The sequence below is a fragment of the Sprattus sprattus genome (genome assembly GCF_963457725.1).
Source record: "Sprattus sprattus genome assembly, chromosome: 7".
In the NCBI taxonomy this organism is placed as follows: domain Eukaryota; kingdom Metazoa; phylum Chordata; class Actinopteri; order Clupeiformes; family Clupeidae; genus Sprattus; species Sprattus sprattus.
This window is the reverse complement of record NC_137926.1, coordinates 12688749-12709524: the sequence shown is the minus strand read 5'-3', so window position 1 is coordinate 12709524 and position 20776 is coordinate 12688749. Positions and strand designations below refer to the sequence as shown.

The 20776-nt window shown below is 40.7% G+C and overlaps 2 protein-coding genes across 2 annotated transcripts; one reads left to right on the top strand and one right to left on the bottom strand.

The window, feature by feature from the left end:
* Positions 1 to 95: 95 nt before the first annotated feature.
* Positions 96 to 13567, top strand: camk1db (calcium/calmodulin-dependent protein kinase 1Db; the record flags this gene model as incomplete). Its single annotated transcript, XM_080842735.1, has 11 exons — positions 96 to 190; positions 8908 to 9039; positions 10052 to 10126; positions 10498 to 10636; positions 10740 to 10863; positions 11238 to 11313; positions 12081 to 12193; positions 12305 to 12383; positions 12889 to 12976; positions 13086 to 13248; positions 13449 to 13567. The coding sequence occupies 11 exons, from the start codon at positions 96 to 98 to the stop codon at positions 13565 to 13567; spliced, it is 1203 nt and encodes a 400-aa protein (XP_080698861.1).
* Positions 13568 to 17135: 3568 nt separating this feature from the next.
* ucmab (upper zone of growth plate and cartilage matrix associated b) lies at positions 17136 to 19346 on the bottom strand (the record flags this gene model as incomplete). Its single annotated transcript, XM_080841717.1, has 5 exons — positions 17136 to 17206; positions 17506 to 17604; positions 18763 to 18858; positions 18948 to 19016; positions 19289 to 19346. The coding sequence occupies 5 exons, from the start codon at positions 19344 to 19346 to the stop codon at positions 17136 to 17138; spliced, it is 393 nt and encodes a 130-aa protein (XP_080697843.1).
* Positions 19347 to 20776: the final 1430 nt, after the last annotated feature.

The window sequence follows — 20776 nt, the reverse complement described above, 5'->3', positions numbered from 1 at the left end:
AGGAAAGAAAAACATTCAGTTATTCTTAGACTCTGAAGCTTTCGGGAGTACGAAATTTGATCGCGCTCTGACTGATTGAATTCCCTGGTTCAGTGATGGCCAGGGAGAACCAAGAATCTGTGAATGGATCTTGGAAAAAGCAGGTCGATGACATTCACGACATTTTCGAGTTCAAGGAAACCCTTGGCACGTGAGTAACTTTCTAAGTCATGCAAAATGCCTTTATTCTTTTAAGCATATGATGGTCTGAATAAAGGATGTATATGAAATTCGAGTCGCTGACATCAATTTAAAAATATTTGTATCTGTCATAACACAGGCTGCCCCAAACCATCTTCTTAATCAGACGATTTTTTAATAATTGTATTATTCCACTTGTTGCCTAAACCCCAGAGTGAAGAGCGGAAAGAGGATTTGAAACTGAAAGTTGGTGGTAGACCTATTGTTCTATTTTGAAAGGTGAATGGTCCAGGTCTACGGATGTGAGCATTTCACCCACTTAGACGTACCATGTTAAGATAGATCCGTGACATTACCGAGGAACAGGCTATGTAGTCAAGCATCTGGTGAAAGCCACACTTGAAAGCCTACATGGACTGAGATCATTTTCCAGCCGGAGTTGCCAAGGGGCTGATTGAGATGTTCACTCAACAGACAGTGGTTTTGTCATTCGTACCGTATCACCAACGCCTTCATTCAGTAGTCTTCAGTGCAATGGTGATTAACATTCCCATATAAATAGTTAGGCCTACTTCAGCAATTCAATCCCATGTTAAAATAAATAAATAAGCAGACTGCATATAGACCTAGTGTCCTATTTTGTACTGTACTGATGAAGTAATATACAATGTGTTCAAACTATAAGTTTCTGATATTGTTGCGTTAACAACAGTGGCCTTTCCTTATGAATATTATATTTACCTTCAGTGCTATACCATCAGTGTCAGGTCAGTGTATAGCCTACCATCAACCTAAATGTTATTAAAGCTCGGGAAATGTATGTCCTCAGGGTTCTGAAAGGCATTTGTTGTGATAAAACTTCCTCATTTTTGAAAGCTTAAGATAGTGCTGTGAAACATCACGCTGACATTTGTAATGGCTATGAAGTTCAGAGCATATTTCATAAGCATTACTCATCATGCTTATGATAGATGCTGCAGCTCACCGACTTCAGAATAGTCTTTCTCTGTCTGGACGTCAGACAAATTCCTGAGAGTTTATTTCTGTCTCCCCTTAGTGCTGCTTGACGTGAGGCCTGCACCAGAGTGCATGAGAGGCAGAACGAGTGAATAACCGCTCAGTAGAGCAAACACTCACCCAAACAGTTTTCTTTCGAAGCTCATAGGTCAAGGAATAACCTATTTAGTGAGCGACAGTGAAGATGTAGCAAGGGATTACAAACATAGTTGTCAGAGCCTTAGGACCATTTATGGTTAACGCTTTACCAAAATGTGTGCTGGAATCCCTCACTGCTTGATGGATACGGGTAGTGCACAGGGTTCTGTCAGATAGCTCATTTGTTTGTATTACGTCATCTCATGTGTGTCATTCTGTTATCCAACGTCAGTTTTCATTCATTGGGTTCAGCCTCTGCCTGTGACAAAATTAGTCAGTGGTGCACAGGAACCACTTAAAAATGAGCACCAAGCCCATAGAGTAGGCCTACTGCTGTTCAGGAACATAATCCATGATTTCATAATGGGATGCTGTTTTCTTTGGCCGAGTGGGCAACCAAGATACTTGACTTCCAGAAAACCTTGAATACGATGTTGTATGTGTTGTCATTGCATTTACTAATGTGGACTCTAGAGTAGGACAAGAATACAGCACCTTTAAAAAACTGTATATGTATTATATTATATATATAAGATGTAAGTGAACGCAATGTAATATGGTCTTTATATATATATATATATATATATATATATTTTTGTAGTTCTACTCCACTTCTTAATGTTCCCTTTCAGACTTTGTTAAGTCCTTCGTAGTCTGTTATGTATGACGCCTAATAGACTTTCTTATATTTTATATTAGTCTATTATATATGACATTATGTCTCAGAAGCCCTTTATTTACTGTTGTATAATTGAACAGAGAATTAAATGCTCACTCCAGGTCTCTCAGGCCTGCTGGGTAATCATGTCAGACCACTCAATCCCTCCATGTCATTAGCGAACCCACCGCTCCGGGGAAGGTGTGTTGTGCTTCATGAATTAGAAGAGGTGACTTGCTGGTCTGCAGTGTTTCATGCTGGCCTGATTAAGAATGAAATGCACTGTGGAAGAAGTTGATGCTCAGATTATTTTCAGCGCTGGCGCTACCTCAGAGACCAGGATACAGGATTACAAGTGGACTCAGTGCTCATGCTCTGCTCAGTCACCCTGCCTAACTCCGTATGCTCCTCGTCTTTCGTACAGCTAAAATATACAGGGCATTGTCCTTTGTCTTGGTGCTGATGGACGTAATCATTATGTCCAAGCCCCGGGGCTCCTGATATTTCTTGCTTTCTCTGCTTAATTAAGATGGTCATTATTTGTAGTCAGTAGCTACCTGGCTCTCCTAGTCCAATTAAGAGACTCTAATCCTTTACTCTCCCTTTCCCCCACGTGGTATTCTTTTCTGTGCCAGGTTGTCTTTCGCTCCTACCCTTTTTTTCTGTGTGAAGCTAATGAATACGTCCCCCTCCTCTGGATTCCTTGTCTTTGTCTCGGGTTGAAAAAGACCTGTTCCTTCGTCATTAGTCGCCTATGAGTCTTTTTTAGTTGCCACCGATAAATTAGCTCTCACTGATCCTTCCCCTGGGATCATATCCTTAATGCCCAGCAGTGCTTTCAGCATGTGGTAACACATAGGTCTTAACGGATAACGGTCAGTGTCTTTACGGAATGCTCTGTATATTATAGGAATATCATCTTTACTGCAGACAGGTGGTGTTCATGTTAATAAGTGAGTGTATCCAGTGGAACATGAAGAGTAAACATTTGGTATCCTGAAATAGAGTGTACAAAGACCTGAGTCATTTTAAATGTCAGGTCAGGGCTTAAAGCAGGAGCAAAGCCAGTTTACAGCCAGTTTACTTGAGGAAAGGGGAGAAAAAACAGGAAGGGGGAAAAAACAGGAAAATCTTCCTGACAATGTTGCATACTGTGTAGAAATATGGTAATTTGAAAAGCGGAGTGCTGAGAAAACTGGCTACAATTTTGACTATAAAAGTAGCTGTTTGTGGTTACCAACAGTCAGCATATTGTTGCCCACTACTTGCCAACAAAATATTAGAATAAGTGTCACTCTGACCACAGAACTGTTGAGGCATGTGCTAAATAACCTCTACAGAGATGTATAACATTAAGGAATGTTTATATATGCAAACTAACAGGTGTTTCTCATGTCATTTATCACTAAGATTTGCATGGTGAAGAGCCTCTGCTAGGTGTTCTGCATTGGGCACTCTACATCCTGTTGTTATCCAGAATGTAAATGGATAAACTGTCATGCAAACTCATCCCTGAGCAGAACCTCTGTCTCTGTGATGTCCAATCTCCAGTCAACTATACATAACTAGGTAAAGGAAAAGAGACAACAACAGAAATACGGACACTTTTAATATTTAAACATTGAGCCACCCAGTGTCCATAGAAGAATTTAGCAGTCTGAGCTAATCCCTCCCTGGTTTTGATATAATATATACATTATACTAGTGACATCCAGTAAGTGAAAGTCCTCTCTATGGCAGAGGTGGTGTAGACACACACACTCTGAAATTAACCTCTGCATTTAACCCATCCAGGGAAGTGACACACACACACACACAGTGAAGTGAAGTAACACTAACCCGGAGCAGTGGGCTGCCATTGGCAGCGCCCGGGGAGCAGTAATCGGGGTTAGGTGCCTTGCTCAAGGGCACTTCAGCCGTGGATGTGGGCATGGGAGAGCAGTGGTCTACCACTTCCCCCGCCCACATTTTTCCTACTGGTCGGGGATCGAACCAGCCACCCTACGGTTTCCGGCCTGAAACCCTAACCAGTAGGCCACGGCTGCCCCAAGGTAAGGTGATTTTATTATAGAATGGCATGTATCAAAACAAACCTGCCAATAAAAGTAATTAGCCTTACCCCTACCTTTCGGTGAAATATATCACAGCCCTTTTCACTTGTCAGCAACTTGGAAAGATGAAATGGATTCTATTTATGTTAAGGAACAACAACAAGTTAATCTTAAATTCATGAGAAAAGTCCTTGTTCAAACAAATGGTCACCACATTCATTTAATGGTGCAAAGATCCTCTTTCTGTTGAGCATTCTGTGTTGTGTCCAGTTTAAACCGTTACCAGATTATTGTTTGATGGCACAGAACGTAAGAAGGATCTAGTGATTGCTATAGCATAAGGACCAGTGCAGTGTGATTAGTAAAATTAAGTGTTCATGTATACCTCAAACAAGCTATACATGGATTACCTTTGCCCATCCAGTAGCTTACATAAGAGCCTCTAATGCAGGTTACTCAAGATAATTCAGAGTGATTTCTCTGCACTTGTGCACTCTGCTCTACTTAAAGTGAATGGGTATTTCCACAATGGCGGTATTTGATATAATTGCAAACAAATTGGGAGGGGTAGCAGGAGTGATTTTGTGAATGAAGTCATAATTTTGCATTCTAGGGTCTATGGTGTCTCCGGTCCTCTCTACTGTGTTTTGAAGCGCAGAGATTTTTATGGGGTTGTACTAGGGATTTGAACACTGCTTGTACTATTAGTTGTACTGTCCAGGAGAGCTATGCTCGAATGCATGGATGAATAGAAACACATGTGGTTAGCTCACCCTCAATGATAAGGATATCATTAACAATGACAAATAGTCACAACTAGCCTATAGTTTCTCTCTCTCTCTCTCTCTCTCTCTCTCTCTCTCCTGTTGTGAGGATCAAAATGCATCGTAATACTATCCTTGAAGGGGTATGTTTTGTTAAAGGCCTGTGAAGAACTATGGCTCCAGGTAATTATTGAATAGCCAAAAATTACATCTTTACTGAAATAAGCTTACTGTGTTTGAATTTCAATGATCAGATGACTTGAAATAAATATATTGGTCCAATGTGTTTGTTGACAACATACAAACAGGGTTATTTGAGGTTAAAGGAATTGGACAGATCAAGAAACTTTGTTTTATTGCATTCTGAAGGATATCATTTTTACTGTGGAAACTTCTGTTTGTATCTGTGTGATGCATCTGTAACAACTAGTCTAGCCCCTGGACTGTCTAACCCCTGGGTTAATATGACACCGGCTTAATCATGACTCAGAGATGTACGCTTATTGAAGATTGATTGAAATGATCTTGGTGCAAGGTGCCATACTGTCTCAAAAGCCTGACTATTCCTTCTGTACAAAGGGAGGATTCAGGTTTAAGGTCATCTTATTATGTCTTTCTTTTAGTAGATATTGCATACTCTGTCCCTGATAGTTGCTTGCTGTACCTTGTATGCCATTTTGAATTGGAAAGAGCACAAAATATAACAAGGAAAGAGACTGAATGAAAACAAACAAACAACAAGTGTCACCATGGTTTGTTGAATGTTATCGTTTCACAATTCTGTCAGTTCATCTTTGAGGCCTATTTAGTATACACAGGAAAAGCCCTGTTTTTCCATCTCCCAAACATGTGTGTTTAATACAAAACTGCTGCTTATCTGTCTTCCAACGAGGCAGAGAACTTTTTAATACAGTTCAACACACACGTGTAACCTGGTTCTCTCTAAGCTGTATCAAAGTTCTGTCATGTCTCTGGCCATATTTACTGTGCAAAAACGTAGCTGTTTGTATCCAGACTATAGACAGTGCACCTGTTCTATACCGAGTGTGTTTTTATTAGGTATAATTTGTCATCATTTGCACCTGGAATAAACCTAAAAAGCCTAATGCACCTGGACTTAAGTGTCTGTGCCCTAGGTTATGTGCTAAACCTTATCCCTTTACTAAGGTTATTTTGGACTGGAAGTTAACTGGGAGGAATTTTATGTCTGCAGTAGTGAGAGTGAGTTTAAATCTTATGACAAATTTAGATTAAGCTCCGGTGATCTCCCTTAATGCGCCACGTAAACTTGTCTTGGTTCCTGCCTAATGTAAGTTTAGGAGTCAGTTGTGCGTTGTCATTAATCCGGTGGCTGCAGTACAGCGTGTGCGTGTGCGTGTGTGTGTGTGTGTGTGTGTGTGTGTGTGTGTGTGTGTGTGTGTGTGTGTGTGTGAATGAGTGTCTGTGTGCAAATGTGTGTGGGTGGGTGTATGTGCATGAGTTCTATTTCTTTGCTGCTAGCTTCCTTATTGGTAGTGTAGAACCAAGAGAGGTTTTCCCCCTCCTACTCATCCTTCTTGAGAGTTTCAAGCACCGTCACTTCTCCCCTAAGGTTTCCCCTCTGCCTTGTTTGACCTTACCTGCTGCCTGCTAAGTGTGCAGAGTAAACACTGCATGCTGCAGAGCATGCTGGAGTCAACCCATACTGTCATGTGAGCCGAAGTTGATGCAAATTAACATCCTGTTAAACTTTTGAATGAACTGATTACTGTACATGCAACACTGTCTTCCTTTTGTTTTAGATTATTTTCTCATTAGTATACTGTAGGTTCTGAACGATAAACATTACATTCAAATTGTCCAGTGAAACAGACCACAACATGTGCAGCACTTTGACAGGTGCTAGCATATGCAGTAATTCTATAAATTCACACCGTAACAAATCCTTTCCCAATGATTAGTTTCAGCTGTTGTTATTCTTTACAATTATGACTGCTTGCTGGGCACAGATTTGGCAGATTCTATAGCAGATGTCTTCTTAATGCAGTTAGGCTAGTTCTACCTGTTTGTGTCCCACACCAGTTATATACCAATGGTGAAGGCTTGCCGGCTTGGCACTCCACCCGGTCCTCTGGGTACCATGGAGAGTTCAGTTCCTTGCCTAAGAATACTTAAGAAGAACTTAGTTAGAATACACACCCTAAGAATACTTTAACATGCAGCAGGGGGAGCTATATTTGAACAGGGACCCCCTCTTATTCTAGTACTGTATATGTTAATATAGTTCATTATAAACAGTTTCTCTCACAGAGGTAACACATGATACATCAATGCTTTCATGAACTTGCAGCAAAAATATAATAATTTTCCTTTATAACACCATGATTCAGTTCTAAGCAGAGCTTAAATGAAGCGATTTTCCCAGTACATTTAAGCGCAGAGCAGCCTGCTCCAGGAATCCCCAGGGGAGGGAAGTGTGATCTGCAGGCCGCTGCACATCAATGGTGTGAAGCCCTCCTCTGAAGGCAACATCTCACTGGTGTTGCAGCGTACGTTTCGGCATTTTCTTGTCTCTCGGTACGTTGTGTGTTGGGAGACCACAGAAGCATTTTCATTGTGTGTTTGTGGAAAGCACTATAATGTGTTCCTCTGGAGCTGGACCGTGATGGTGGCTGTGCTTTAATGCCTCACCTGAGAGTGACAAACAGGTACCTGGGGAGCGTCAAGGCTTCCTGTGGTTTTTATTGTTGCTTCTCTCTTGTGGGGCCAGAAGTAAATAACAGGACCCTGTGTCTGTGTGTGTGTGTCTATCACCAAGGGATAGCGGGTCGGGCTGACCAATCGCAGCACTCCACACTGAACACTTAGGGGGAGAAATGCCTCATACAGTGTGTGCACAACTCATAAAAAGCAGAAAGAATGTAAACAGAAGGAACAGGCTAGGAATACTGCTGCAGCCATGAAATCCCACCAAACAACCACGTGTAAACATAAATAGCATTGGCATTGTACAATGGCAAAAATAAAATGTTATAATTATTGAAAGGTGTATGTTATTAGGCTTGTCATTTGAGTGCAGTCTGGTAAATTTCTCAGCACTGTGTCGTCTTTAATAATGGCGATGTGTTATGATGATGTGTTATGTATACTTAATCTCAGATAAAGACAAGAAGGAGGTGTGGCCAACTGATCGTATCAGCAGAATTGAACTGACCTGAATACTGATGTCTTCTGTAACGAATTGCTCACCACTGATCAGGCCTTTTGTGTTGTGGATTTTACACATACATTCATATCCCCCAATCCCATCACGGGGGGGAATTGAGTGACTAAATGCTTTGTCTCCAGCTGTGTTACCATAAAAGGACAACAACAACAAGGACACACAATAAAAACTGGCCTGATCTAAGGCAGATTAACTAAATACAAGGCTGTTGAAAGGGTGTGTTTGGTCCCAGCAACACACTCTCTCACTAACGGTGTGGTTGTCCTCACTCAGGGGTCACCCCCCCTCACCCTATGGATGTGTGGCAAAAGGGATTAACAGGGATTTCTCAGAGACCAGCTGCCAGACCGCATCTGATTGGCCAGCCTGCCATGAAGAACTGATTACTCCCAGTCGGTATAATGGGTCTCCCACACAATGGCCAAACGAGAAGTGGCCCAGTAACTGTTTGTGTGTATATGAGATAGAGGGGACATGTGCCTGTTTGTGGTTAGTGTTTTTAGATGCTTAAACCCTGTGCGTTTCAGTGATGAACTCTAGCCACATTTGAGTGGGGTGTGGGAAGTATTTATATTATATGGGCCTCTGCTTTCTGTTTAGTCAGGTACGGCCTGGAACAAAGAACTAAATATCCTGGATAGATATGAGTGTTTGTCTGTCCTTCTCGTGACCATATACCATCCAAATTCATTCAAAGATGGTGCCAAAACTAGTTGCCTGTAAAAACACGCCTCAGAAAGTGGCAAATTGTTGCGAAGTGTTGCTTTAAGAGGTTTTGTTTTTTTGTTTTTACTCTTTTCTGTGTATTCTATGGGAATTTAGTTGCGTAACGCACTCAATAACAATGCATATTTTTATGCCACAATTAGTCATCTCTCGCTTTCTCTCCTGCAGCGGGGCCTTCTCTGAAGTAGTCCTTGCCAAGGAGAAGGCCACAGAGAAGAGGTTTGCGGTGAAGTGTATCCCCAAGAAGGCGTTGAGGGGGAAGGAGAGCAGCATCGAAAATGAAATCGCCGTGCTCAGGAAGTATGTCAACAGAAACGACATTGCTCAATCTCTGCACAAGTTGAAAGACGAATGTTCTTAGAATGACTTTTGTTATCCATACACAGAGTTTTGTACCTGTTCCCCCAGTCTATCAGTGCTAGAAATGTCTTGTGAATGGGCTATCAAAAGGTTTATCAAGCACTAGTTAAACCAAGTAATTTGTCATTTGGCATTCCTTTGGCATTTTGTTTTGCTGTTATAATAAGGCGCTGTGGTTGTGCCACTGCCGCTCTCTTTGGTGATGCATATGACTAAGGTCCCTGTGACTCATCCTCCAGTCCTCAGCCCCCAAACCACACCTGTCACTCTCGAGCGCATCAGTCGATCGCTAAGGGTCTCGGAGGCTCCTTCACACAAACGTCCACCCTCAGATGCAGCGCCTCCGTCTCTCCACCTCAGCCTGCCTCTCTCCACTCACATGCGTGTCCATTCATCCGCCCCCAGCGTTGCCATGGCGAAAGAAAAGATTTGAAAGAGAGACGTGAGAAGTGATACCGCTTGAGCCTTGCTTCAGCAATGAGATTGAGATGAGCAGCAACATCTAGCAGCGAGTTTTGGTATTGCAGGATCACGGGAAAGGCAAAATAAAAGGGGCCTTGGTTTTGTCATGACTGCGACAGTATCATGTCTGCCAGTTGAAATCTTAACTCTGAACTGCATAATGTCTTCTTGACAGTCGTTTGGCAGTCAGCAAAGAGAACAGAACAGTTGTACAAATAAGGTGTGTGAAATTAGAGGAACTAAATCTACACACACCTGGACTGGACTTGTGTTTAACTATTATGGTTTCGCCCAAGGACGTTATGAAAACTAACCTCTGAGAGTTTGCTTCAGTTACTAGGCCACTGGAATTGTAAAAATGAGAATAAAAGTATTGAAGAATAATGGCTTCTTTCCGGCATAGGTTAATGTGAAGTCATTGCATCTTGTGGATCTTGTTCTGGAAGTGCTATAGAAATAAATTAATGTTTTTTTATTATCGTACTTCTAGGATACAGCATGAGAACATTGTTACCCTGGAAGACATCTATGAAAGTTCACATCACCTTTACCTCATTATGCAGCTGTAAGTATTCTTCAAATTGTTCATATTGTTTATTTCTCTCATCTTAAAAATACAGATTCATCTGTACATTTAATCTGTACTCTTGTTCCATTCAAAACCAGAAGACAAAATGTCCTCATAACCATATTTAATATGGCCCATATTACAATACTAAACTGGAACTGAATTGAAGATGGAAAGTAATTGAATTAGTACTTAGCCCATTTGTAATGTTCCTTTTTTCAAGCAATTTCTCAATGTTTCACATTGCTTTCTGAAAACGCCAGATGTAATTAGTTTCACAAAATTCAGTGATTTCTTCTTGGGGGTAAATAATAATAACCCTAAGAGATAATAAGACTGAAGCAAAGCCTCTCTGTGTCTTTCCCTAGAGTGTCTGGAGGGGAGCTCTTTGATCGTATTGTTGAGAGGGGTTTCTACACAGAGCAGGATGCCAGCACATTAATCAAGCAGGTCTTGGATGCAGTTAACTACCTCCATGAAATGGGCATAGTCCACCGAGATCTCAAGGTAATGCCCTGCCAACCGATGGTGTTGGACCTGCAATACCTCCCCCCTCCCGTGAGTGGACAAGGAAGTAAGCAACCTCTGTGTTTTTCTTTTCTTTTTCCAGCCAGAGAACTTGTTATACTTCAATGATGAGGATGAGTCGAAGATCATGATCAGCGATTTTGGCCTGTCTAAGATTGAGAGCTCTAACGTCATGTCAACTGCTTGTGGGACGCCAGGATATGTTGGTAAGGCTGTTTGGAGAATCAAAATGGCCCAACACCTCCTATTTATATGCAAACGTAACCAGGCAGCAGCCGGTCGTCTGTATTGCTTTAAGTCTTACTCTTTGCCAGTGTCATGCCATAAGCCCCATAGGTGAATTCCTCCAGCTCTCCCCTGTTTCTTAGATCATCAATTTTTTGGGTAATTTTTGGTAATCCCACCATAAAAGTACTGACATTAATAATGGCATAAATATTGTTGTTGCATATAGAAGAAAAAGGGCTAGCGCTTCATATGAATTTGATGGACAGAGAATTGTGTCTGTGTAGCTGCTAAGTGGTTTGCTCTTCCAAAAGCTGTTCATCTCAAAAAGTATTTTCTCCATTTCATGTCGAAGCACCTGAGGTTCTGGCACAGAAACCCTACGGTAAAGCAGTGGACTGCTGGTCTATTGGAGTCATCGCGTATATTTTGTGAGTAGCCATTGCAAACATCTCTATCATTCACTCATTTATATATATTATGGTCTCCCACCTACTCCATTGACTATTATCTTTAGTCAGTTTCTCAGATTTGTGGTAGGTTCCCGCTCTGACACTCAGGCTTGTAATGCTGTGATAGTAACATGTGACTGATGGCTGGTAATACGCTGAAAGAAGATGTAGTCTATCTTCACACTGGTAATTTTTCATTACCTCTAACACTGTACAATTAGAAAGGTCAACATGGTAGCTATGATATATTTATGATGTTTAGCTGACAGTGTGCTAATTAGAATAAGACCAGTCACAATGCAATTGCACTTGTGACCTCAGTACTGCATTTGTGCATAAATATATAATTCTGCAATTAAAGTGGAGCACAAAGACCAAGTGAGACCAATGCAATTCAAAATGTTAAACCAGATTTTCAGAGGCAGACTGTCCATTCTCTGGCTAAACAGTAGAACCCAGATAGACATCAGTTGGAGCCTGTGCATAGCAGACATTTGGTGCTTCCTTTTACCAGTCCTGCTGAGCTGTGTGACTTTTGCACAAGGGCTTGTTGTGTCTGCAAAGCCACCAGCCAATAACACTCTCAAAATATGACCTAAGGTCTGCAAGAATGTAAGGGCAAGAACAAGCACATGCCCCTTTCACAGACATAAACACAATCTTAGCTCTATTAGTTGAACACACAAATATAGACAAAGTAACTAGGCTCCATAATCATATATTTTCTTCCTCATTTCTTATTCAAGATTGTGCGGATATCCTCCATTTTATGACGAGAATGACTCCAAGCTCTTTGAGCAGATTTTGAAGGCAGAATATGAGTTTGATGCACCTTACTGGGATGATATATCAGATTCAGGTAAGGTTTTCTGGTTTTGTGTGTCTGTGTCTGTGTCTGTGTCTGTGTCTGTGCGTGTGTGCTTGTGTACGTGGATGTGAATACTGTACTGTTCACCCTCATGTCTTACAGCTAAAGATTTCATCAGCAATTTGATGCAGAAAGATCCAGAGAAGCGGTTTACTTGTGAAGAGGCTCTGGCACACCCGTGGTGAGTAAGGACGCTTGTGATGTCACAGATAAGTATGTTCAGTGACCTGCAGTCAACTGTAGCTTTACTAAATGATAATATGGTGGATACTAAGTTAGTAAGATACTAATTTACAAACATTTAAAACATTAAATTGCAGTCTTCATGAAAGCAGATAGTATTTGATAGTGTCTCTTCTCTGTGTTGCCTTCATTTTTACCTTACCTTAATGAAAAGCAGTGTAATTGCAATTTAGATACCAATCATATATTTCCAATGTCTGTGTTGTCTTTATAATCTCTACTAGTGACCATTATTGTTCATTAATGTCATATAGTATCTAACTTGGCAACAAGTAATAGTTTGTGTGGTAACACACATTACTTTGAAATGCAGACCAATTCATGCCATCGATCTTTTATTTTTTCAATTCTCAAATTGTGATTGAGGTTATAGCACGAAGTTACTCTTCATGAACTCAGGACACTGTTTGTAAAATACTCAGACTTATTTTTCTGTCATTTAGGATAGCTGGAGACACCGCACTTTCCAAGAACATCCATGAATCCGTCAGTCGCCAGATTAAGAAAAACTTTGCGAAAAGCAAATGGAGGGTGTGTTTCATACGTCTCTGAGTTTGGCTGTTTTTACTTTCCCTTGAATGGCTGTTCCTCGTGTTTCATGTGTTTGCTTGTGTCTGACTCTCCTTGTTCTGCACCACAGCAAGCCTTTAACGCCACAGCCGTCATTCGCCACATGCGCCGCCTGCATCTGAGCAGCAGTATGAACAGCAGCGTGGACGGCACAGCACATAGGCGTCAGAGCCAGGGCTCCATGCCAGCCAAGAGCCAGTCAGTGGACTGCACGCCTGTGATTCGCAACGAATGTAATCTTTTTTTAACCTATTTTTCTACCACTAATGAACCTAGGTCAGACAGTTGCTGTGTGCAATGCTTAGTTTGATGTTTTAACCTAAAAAAAGTTTAGGTCCATAACAAATACACAAGCTTAAAAGTAACAGTGGTCCTACACGTCCAAATTGTTTTTACAAGTCTTGAAAAGATTTCCCTGTCCTCATGATTTCAGCTGCACCTACACCAGCGGCCGGCAGCATTCAGTCGACCAGCCCCCCCTGCCCTGAAACAGACGAGCCCCGCCGAAACCGACCGTCAACCGTCACCACCATTCACACCGGCAACAAATGACAGCAGACCCCCGGGGAGGGTAGCAGAGAGGCCATGGCCACATAGAAGATGTCAGTCTCAGGCATTTATCTTTCTGCTTAGGGTCCCAGTTTGTGGAGGAAGAGGGGTGTAATTTGTTTGCTGGACCAAGATGTGTAAAGTCCTGCAGCATGGAGGTGAGTGGTATAGTAGTTGACCCCTTGGCCTTAACTCCAGTCTGTCTGATGGGGTCAGGGAGGAATGATCAGAGGTGGCTGGTCTTGCACATTTCAAAGGCCAACTACAAGATGGGATTTCCATTTGTGTATAACTACAGCTGCTGTGAAACGTGTATTGTCATTGTTACAACAGAAAGCTGGACAGTGCAAGAAGTGCAAGTTTATGGTTTAAACCTTGAAAATCAGACATTAATTCTGTAGCGATCGTTTCAGACATCATGTAACAGTTCTTGTTTTCCAATCCTGTTACGTATCATTAGCAGTCGTATAAAAGGTGCATTAAATGATGTGTTTACAGGACGTGCATTTATTTCACTCAGTTTCTGGGTCCAGATGATTTTGAGCAAAAACATCAAATATTTGAGGAAATGTACAAATGGTTTCAATAGTGTGTTATTATTCAACATATGACATACAGTATACCTAGTGTCAAGCTACTATGCTTTACTCGGTCTGGATAATGTTTTTATACGACCATTTATTCAAGTGAGAGTGAAGTTTCACTGTTTATGGTTTTCTGTTAGATGTTTTGTAAAACTGTACTATTTGATTTGCTCTTGTATTGCTCTGTAAAGGTAAGGCTACTATTGTAATTGGTTTATACTACACAACATTTATTATTTGTTCTCTCTCTAATATTGTAGTTTATTCCATATATTCACTCAGGAATTGTATTAGTTCACATCCACTACATCTGATCTGGTTTTGACAGCCATCACAAAACATTTAATGATGAAGTAACTTATCAATAGACATTTGTTGACATAATTACTGAGGTGGTCTTCCACTCTTATTTTATTACGTGACATAGTCGTGTCGACTTATTACAATCTTAAGCATATATCCAACTCTGTAATCATGTTTAAGACATTCATTTTATTTTATCAAAATTGTACTAGATACATTATAATATAGGCATTCAACATTCCTTTAGGCACAGTTTTGTTAAGTAAAAAACAGGTTTCATAAGATCTAAATTAATCAAGTCACGTCACCCAAGCCGATGAAAATATCTGCAATGGTAAACATGGTTTTGGTTTTGGTATTGTAGGTCATGTATACTTGTGTTCTATGAGAGGGCTCATCTATTTGGGATCAGTGATTAAACTGTTAAGTGGTTAAAATACATGTACTTTTAAATGGCTGGTATTTATCAGTGAGGATATAGATAATTTTCTAATCATCATTTTAATGAGTGTAATCAGGTTACTTTGCACACAAAAAAATCTATATATTGTGCTATGATGAATGTAAAGTTCTGTGGGCAACTTTCCATGGTAGGAAAGAACTATAAATACCTTTTTATATTAAATCCAGTAGGCAGTGAAGTGCACACAATTTAAACAATAATTTTAAAATAAAAGAACATAGAACATGAACTAAATGCTTAAAAAAACAATACCTCTTTTATGTTGAAATTTTTAAAATCAAACTAATTCGAGCATTACATTTGTTTCACCTTTTTATCTGAAGTATGTTGTATGAGGTATTCTAACAGACAAAACATAATTTTTGAGATCATCAACTGAAATCTTAAATGCCTTTTTCTTCAGTGAATGGCGACTATTGTCATTATTTGCTTGAGGCCTAACCCAGCAGGATTCTGTTCTCAGTTGTCTACTGTTTATACACCTGAGTCACATATTTAAAACATTTTAAAACTTTTTTTTTACCTCTCTTTTGTTATTGTGCTTATTATCATTCCAACGGTTGCATCTGCTGCTTGTGGGATCTGAGGTCTTAGCACTAAAACTGCCGATAATCACTGTCTGAAGTCTTATACTTCACCTGACCCCTGCTACACTTATGACCAGCAAAGAAATGTATTTGCACAAACCAATTATATTATTCCACTGCTCCATTAGTGTATTGTGTGGTAAAGAATGGGGCCATCTTTGAATGTTTGCCTTTGTATTTAAATGATTGCCATTGTGGTAAATCAGGTGCCAATTCAAATTGATTAACTCGATGTTTCTGTCTTTACTGGTTGTGACCTATACGAATAAACGAAAACACCCTTGTACATCTGGCAATGAAGTAGAGTGCTATATCAGTGCAGTTTTACTTTATTGTTATGTGGTCATAACAATGCTTTGGACAATCATGTTGGCTATGTCCCATTACCAAAGATGAATTCGTTATTTTCTTCCAAATAAAACTTACCTATATCCAACTGTGTTTCTGTGTTTCTACTAGTATTTATATACGTCTTAGTTGTAATACACGTTTTGATAGCTTTGGCTAAACAGGGGTAAAAGGAATAAAGTTTTCAACTAAAACATTTAAAAGATTGGTTTCAAATGTGATCTGAAAATAGATTATGAACACCACTGGCTTCTGCACAGAACTGGCTACTGTACCTTCATACGCAAGCTTTGAATTTAGCAGCTAGGTGCTGCTTCACTCATTCATATCCAAGGATGTGTGGCTATGCAACACAAAAGTGCTCTGTCTAGAAACTTCCTCCAAGTTTGGAAGAATTAATACAGCCAACTATGACATTTTAAGAGAGAACTTCCCAAAGCTTTTTAGTGTTTCTTAGATAAAGCTGAACTGGTGCATGCCTACCAATGAGGACTATACATACGGGAAGTTTGAGAAATGCCTAAGGCAACGCAGAAGAGTACTAGATTGACAAGTTTTCTTTTATGAAGTAGATAAAACCTTGTGTATGCTTTAGGGGACCAGGTAGCTCCTCATACAGGCTTTGCTGAGGGTGAGGTGGTTACCTTTGGTTAATGGACACGCCAAAAAGACATCCACTCTTGGATGTGTGGATGATGTAGATTCTTGTTCAGGGACCTGATGTTTATTGAAAAGTCAAACAATACAGACTAAAGAGTTTATTTTAAACCATTAGGCCAGAACACAATATGGTATGTACGTGGACAGGATTATATTTCTACTTTGCTAGAAGTCATTTTAGTTATGATAGATGTCATAGATTTAGTAATGGTTGGTCCCAACCTCCAGGACCTATCTTTACAATAAAGTAACCAACTGATATACAAGAAAACAAAAGCAAAACATAAGACTACATTTAGCTAACTAGTTAAGATAAGAAGGACACAACACTGAAAATAACACATAGTACTGAATAAAGTCAAATGTTTTAGATACTGATCTATCAAATACAAATGATTTGTGTATGGCACTATAAGCCTTATTACATACAAGTCTGTTTACATTACATACATGATGTTAGTTTATTACAACTACTTTTTTATAAGCGTTACATATTCCATAAGGATTCAAATTGTGTCACCATTAAACATGCACCAATTCTAGATGAGTGCCTCAATAGTTTACGCCTGCTTCTTGTTTTTTTCCTCTGTGATGGTTGTAATTCATCAGATGGTGTTGCGGTTGTATTATTGGTCCATGCCATCATAGCTGAATTCTCGATACTGCTCGCCGCCCTCACGGGACCTTTCATCCTGCTCTGTAGGGTCAAAGTTCACAGGACATTTACTATATCAGCTTCATCTGCTCACCTTTAATGGACTGAACTGAATTTATAAATAATGTTCTGGAGTGTGTCCATTGACTCCTCCTTTTTCAATCACTCTAAATAATGTTTTATCCTCTAGAGAACCTATAGACTTGTGTCCTCTGTAGTAGACATTTTTTTTTTTTTAAGGAAATCACAAAAAAAAGACACTTATTGTTCTTGGTTCCCAGGAGGAAATAATAATAATAATAGCTCTCAATCACTCTAAATTATGCTTTATAACATCTTACCGTCTCCCTCCTCCTCGGCATAGTTCTCATATTTGCTTCTTTGGTTCTCGTGGTATTCCCTTTTGCGTTCATCTGCAGCCAGTACCTGCCTTTGCTCAACTGCAGGAATTGGAAATAGACAGAGAGCAATTTAATTTCAGACTTATTCGCACTGATAACTTTTCGACCTGCTTCCTCATATTACACGCACTGATTCAACAATTCATGTCAGACTGCACTCTACCATCAAAGTCAGAATGTAAAAGCCAAAATGAGAAGGTTAGACAACAAAAAGTTACAAATGTTATTCTTGCTTGAGGCAGATGCAGAGTCAGGCCCTTCAACTCTGACCTTCTCGGACCACAGGTTGGGACACAGAGGCTCAGAGAGGTCACCTCTGTTTGCCTCCAAAGTTCCAAACAACATGTCCTGATATGCATAGTTTTGCAGACATGTCCAGGCACCACGTTGATGTGACGCTGAAGATGAAGAGGAAGCCTAAACAGACAGTTTGTTGGTGTTTGCTTTGAAATTTCATAAGCACGGTACTCCAAGGCCACTTGTTGATCAAATATTTGGTTGTGGAGTGTGTTCCCCTGGCCAGCCTCTGTAATGTCTGGCGCACAGGCTCTGAGGTCAACATAATTTATGTGACTAGATGTCCACAACTGCCTCTCCCTCTCTTCCCAAACACTGTCCCAACTACCCTGGTGCAATCTTACCACCTTTCAACCACTTTCACAGTTAGTAATTTACTGTCTGTATGCACCATTTTCCTCCTGCATTTCACCCCCGGTTTGTAATTTTTACTTGGGCATCTCATACCGACCACTGGGTGGCACCACCCACAAAAACAATCAACTCATTAAGTAGGTTTTTATGAATTCTGACGGCGTTAAATGTGTCCCCCTCATGGTCATGTGCTTATGCAATGAGGGAGCATTGGGCATGTGATCCATTCTCTGTTATGTGTTAATCTGACCAGACATGGGGCAAAGAGAGAAGGGGAGGGCTGATTGCACCATGCTGGCCTGTGGCTCCTGCTTCTGCCTGCAGAGCTGCCCTGTTGCATTTTTTTGTACTGGCTCAGGAAAAGCACCTGTGGAGCCTGAGCTCCTCTTCCCGTTGACACAGTTTCCGCTTTAGAGCAATACACTCACAGACAAAAAACAAAACAGCAGAAGCACATTCATGCACAGTGATAAACAATTATGCCAAAGTATCCTTTTCATCTCACTGACAAATCTGCAACTGTAGCAAAACTGGGGGGGAACTCACCATTAAGCTCATCCTGGGACTTCACAGCCCTCCTGGTTCGCCGTCTGAAAAAGTTGAATGCGTCCGCCTCGGGCATGAAGATTTTCTTCATTGCACCTATAGGGTGAACAGCATGAGGATGAGAACACTGGAAAATAAAGTTTTGGGGAAACTGAGAAGACGATGAAGCAGGCTGCTGTTATCACCTTGTGGGCTAGCTGCCTTGGAGTCTGTCTTATCATCAGACACAGCTGCACTGTCAGCCTCATTGGACACTGTAAAAGTCACGCAGATAATGTTGATTGGCATCTGACATTTGAAAAGTTATTCCAATACCTATCTTATATACATTCAAATATGAATCAACGATACACTCAATCTGCCCCAGAACAAAATGCAGAAAACTCATTACATCATGCAGATATCCAACCAGCTGCCACATTCCAAACAATACTGTTTTGCTGACCAACTCCAGATCTACTAAACCCTGCCTAACTCCACCAGGAGAGCGCTGTCCCCAGTCTCAAAGAGTCTCTATCATACTCACATGTCAGGGCGATAAGGATGGCCAGCAAAGCCAGAAGTGCCGGATGTGTCCAAGACATTTTCAGAGCTGTGTCCGTGTCACAGACGGATTGCAGAACAAAAGTGAATGGAGCTCGGACTTGAGGGAGAACTCCTGTGAGGTGGGGCTGGCGTCTACTGGAAGGTCAGCTCTGGCGATCCGACAAGGAAAGGAGAGGGGAGGAGCAGAGGAAACAGACAAACAAGAGATGGGTAGCTGGGGATAAGACACCATACATGTGAATGTCTCACACTTCACATGAGAACAAACAGACCTATAGGCTATGAGAACAGCAGTCATGGATATGACACCAATATGGCTAGCTATTTGATACCTGTAGTGCTGAAAAATGCAAAAATAGTTTCCTGGTAAGAAATACAGGCATTTAGTCAAGTTTCTCTTTTTTTCTCGATGCCTCCAACAAGCAAATATGTATTGTCACTGGAGTGACAATAGCTCTTGACAATGCCCTATTCTACTTATGTTGACGAACAATCAATATGGGATGAGAGAAAGGGGAAATGGCTGGTGATTTAAAAAAAAGAAAAACATGTCAGCACATGCTCTACAGACCTCTCCATGTCAGTAATCTCTGTCATCACAGCAGGCTGGATCCCAGGAGGAATTTCTGAACATGTCCAGTGGGCAGATATCCCTGGTGTTTAAAAAAAACATGAGTATCACTAGCAGTCTGTTCAAATGCAACTGGCACACAAGCTGTTGAACTGTTGAAAGGGACACTATAGAAAGGTTGTATTCATTGTTATTCCAGAAAACATTTTAAAAACATTTTAAATTCTAAACTTTCAGAATAATGCATCAATTTACAATTTTACATGGTCACTCAGTGGAAACATATAACAACATGAATCCAGTGTTGTGATGTGATGGCGTAATGTAACAGGTACGGTACGTGAAACTTTCAGACCAGGGAGAACTGACTTCTACTTTTCTACTTAGACAAAATCTAAGGTTTTTGACCATTTAAGTTATTACATGACGATTTCAAGAATTAATGTGAAATAGACTACTCCAAAAAGAGAGTCTGGGATTTTAATTTGCGGTGAGGTTAACCTACCGTCTAGGCTATGGAAAGCATTTGGATGTTTGGGTTGAATCTGTGCCCTTAAGGAGGGTTGTGTAGGGCCCCCACAACAAGGCAGCTCCCTTAGTGCCGCTGCCCTCCATCTACAAACTATGCAGGTCTATGTTTGCTTAAGTATTTTTTTCACCTGCGCTCTAGCTGAAAACCACATATGAGTGAATGTGTAGAAACAGCTATCCACCACATAGAAGGACTGTGGGATTTGGGTTAGTTTGTGTGTGTGTGTGTTGGATGGGTGGGGTGGGGGGGGGGGGGGGGGGGGGGGGGTTGTGGTATATGTCCATAGGCCTATGTATCTGCGCCTGTGTATCTGTATTTCCTATGATGCAAGAAAAAAACTATGAAAAAAAATCTCCCATCTGTCG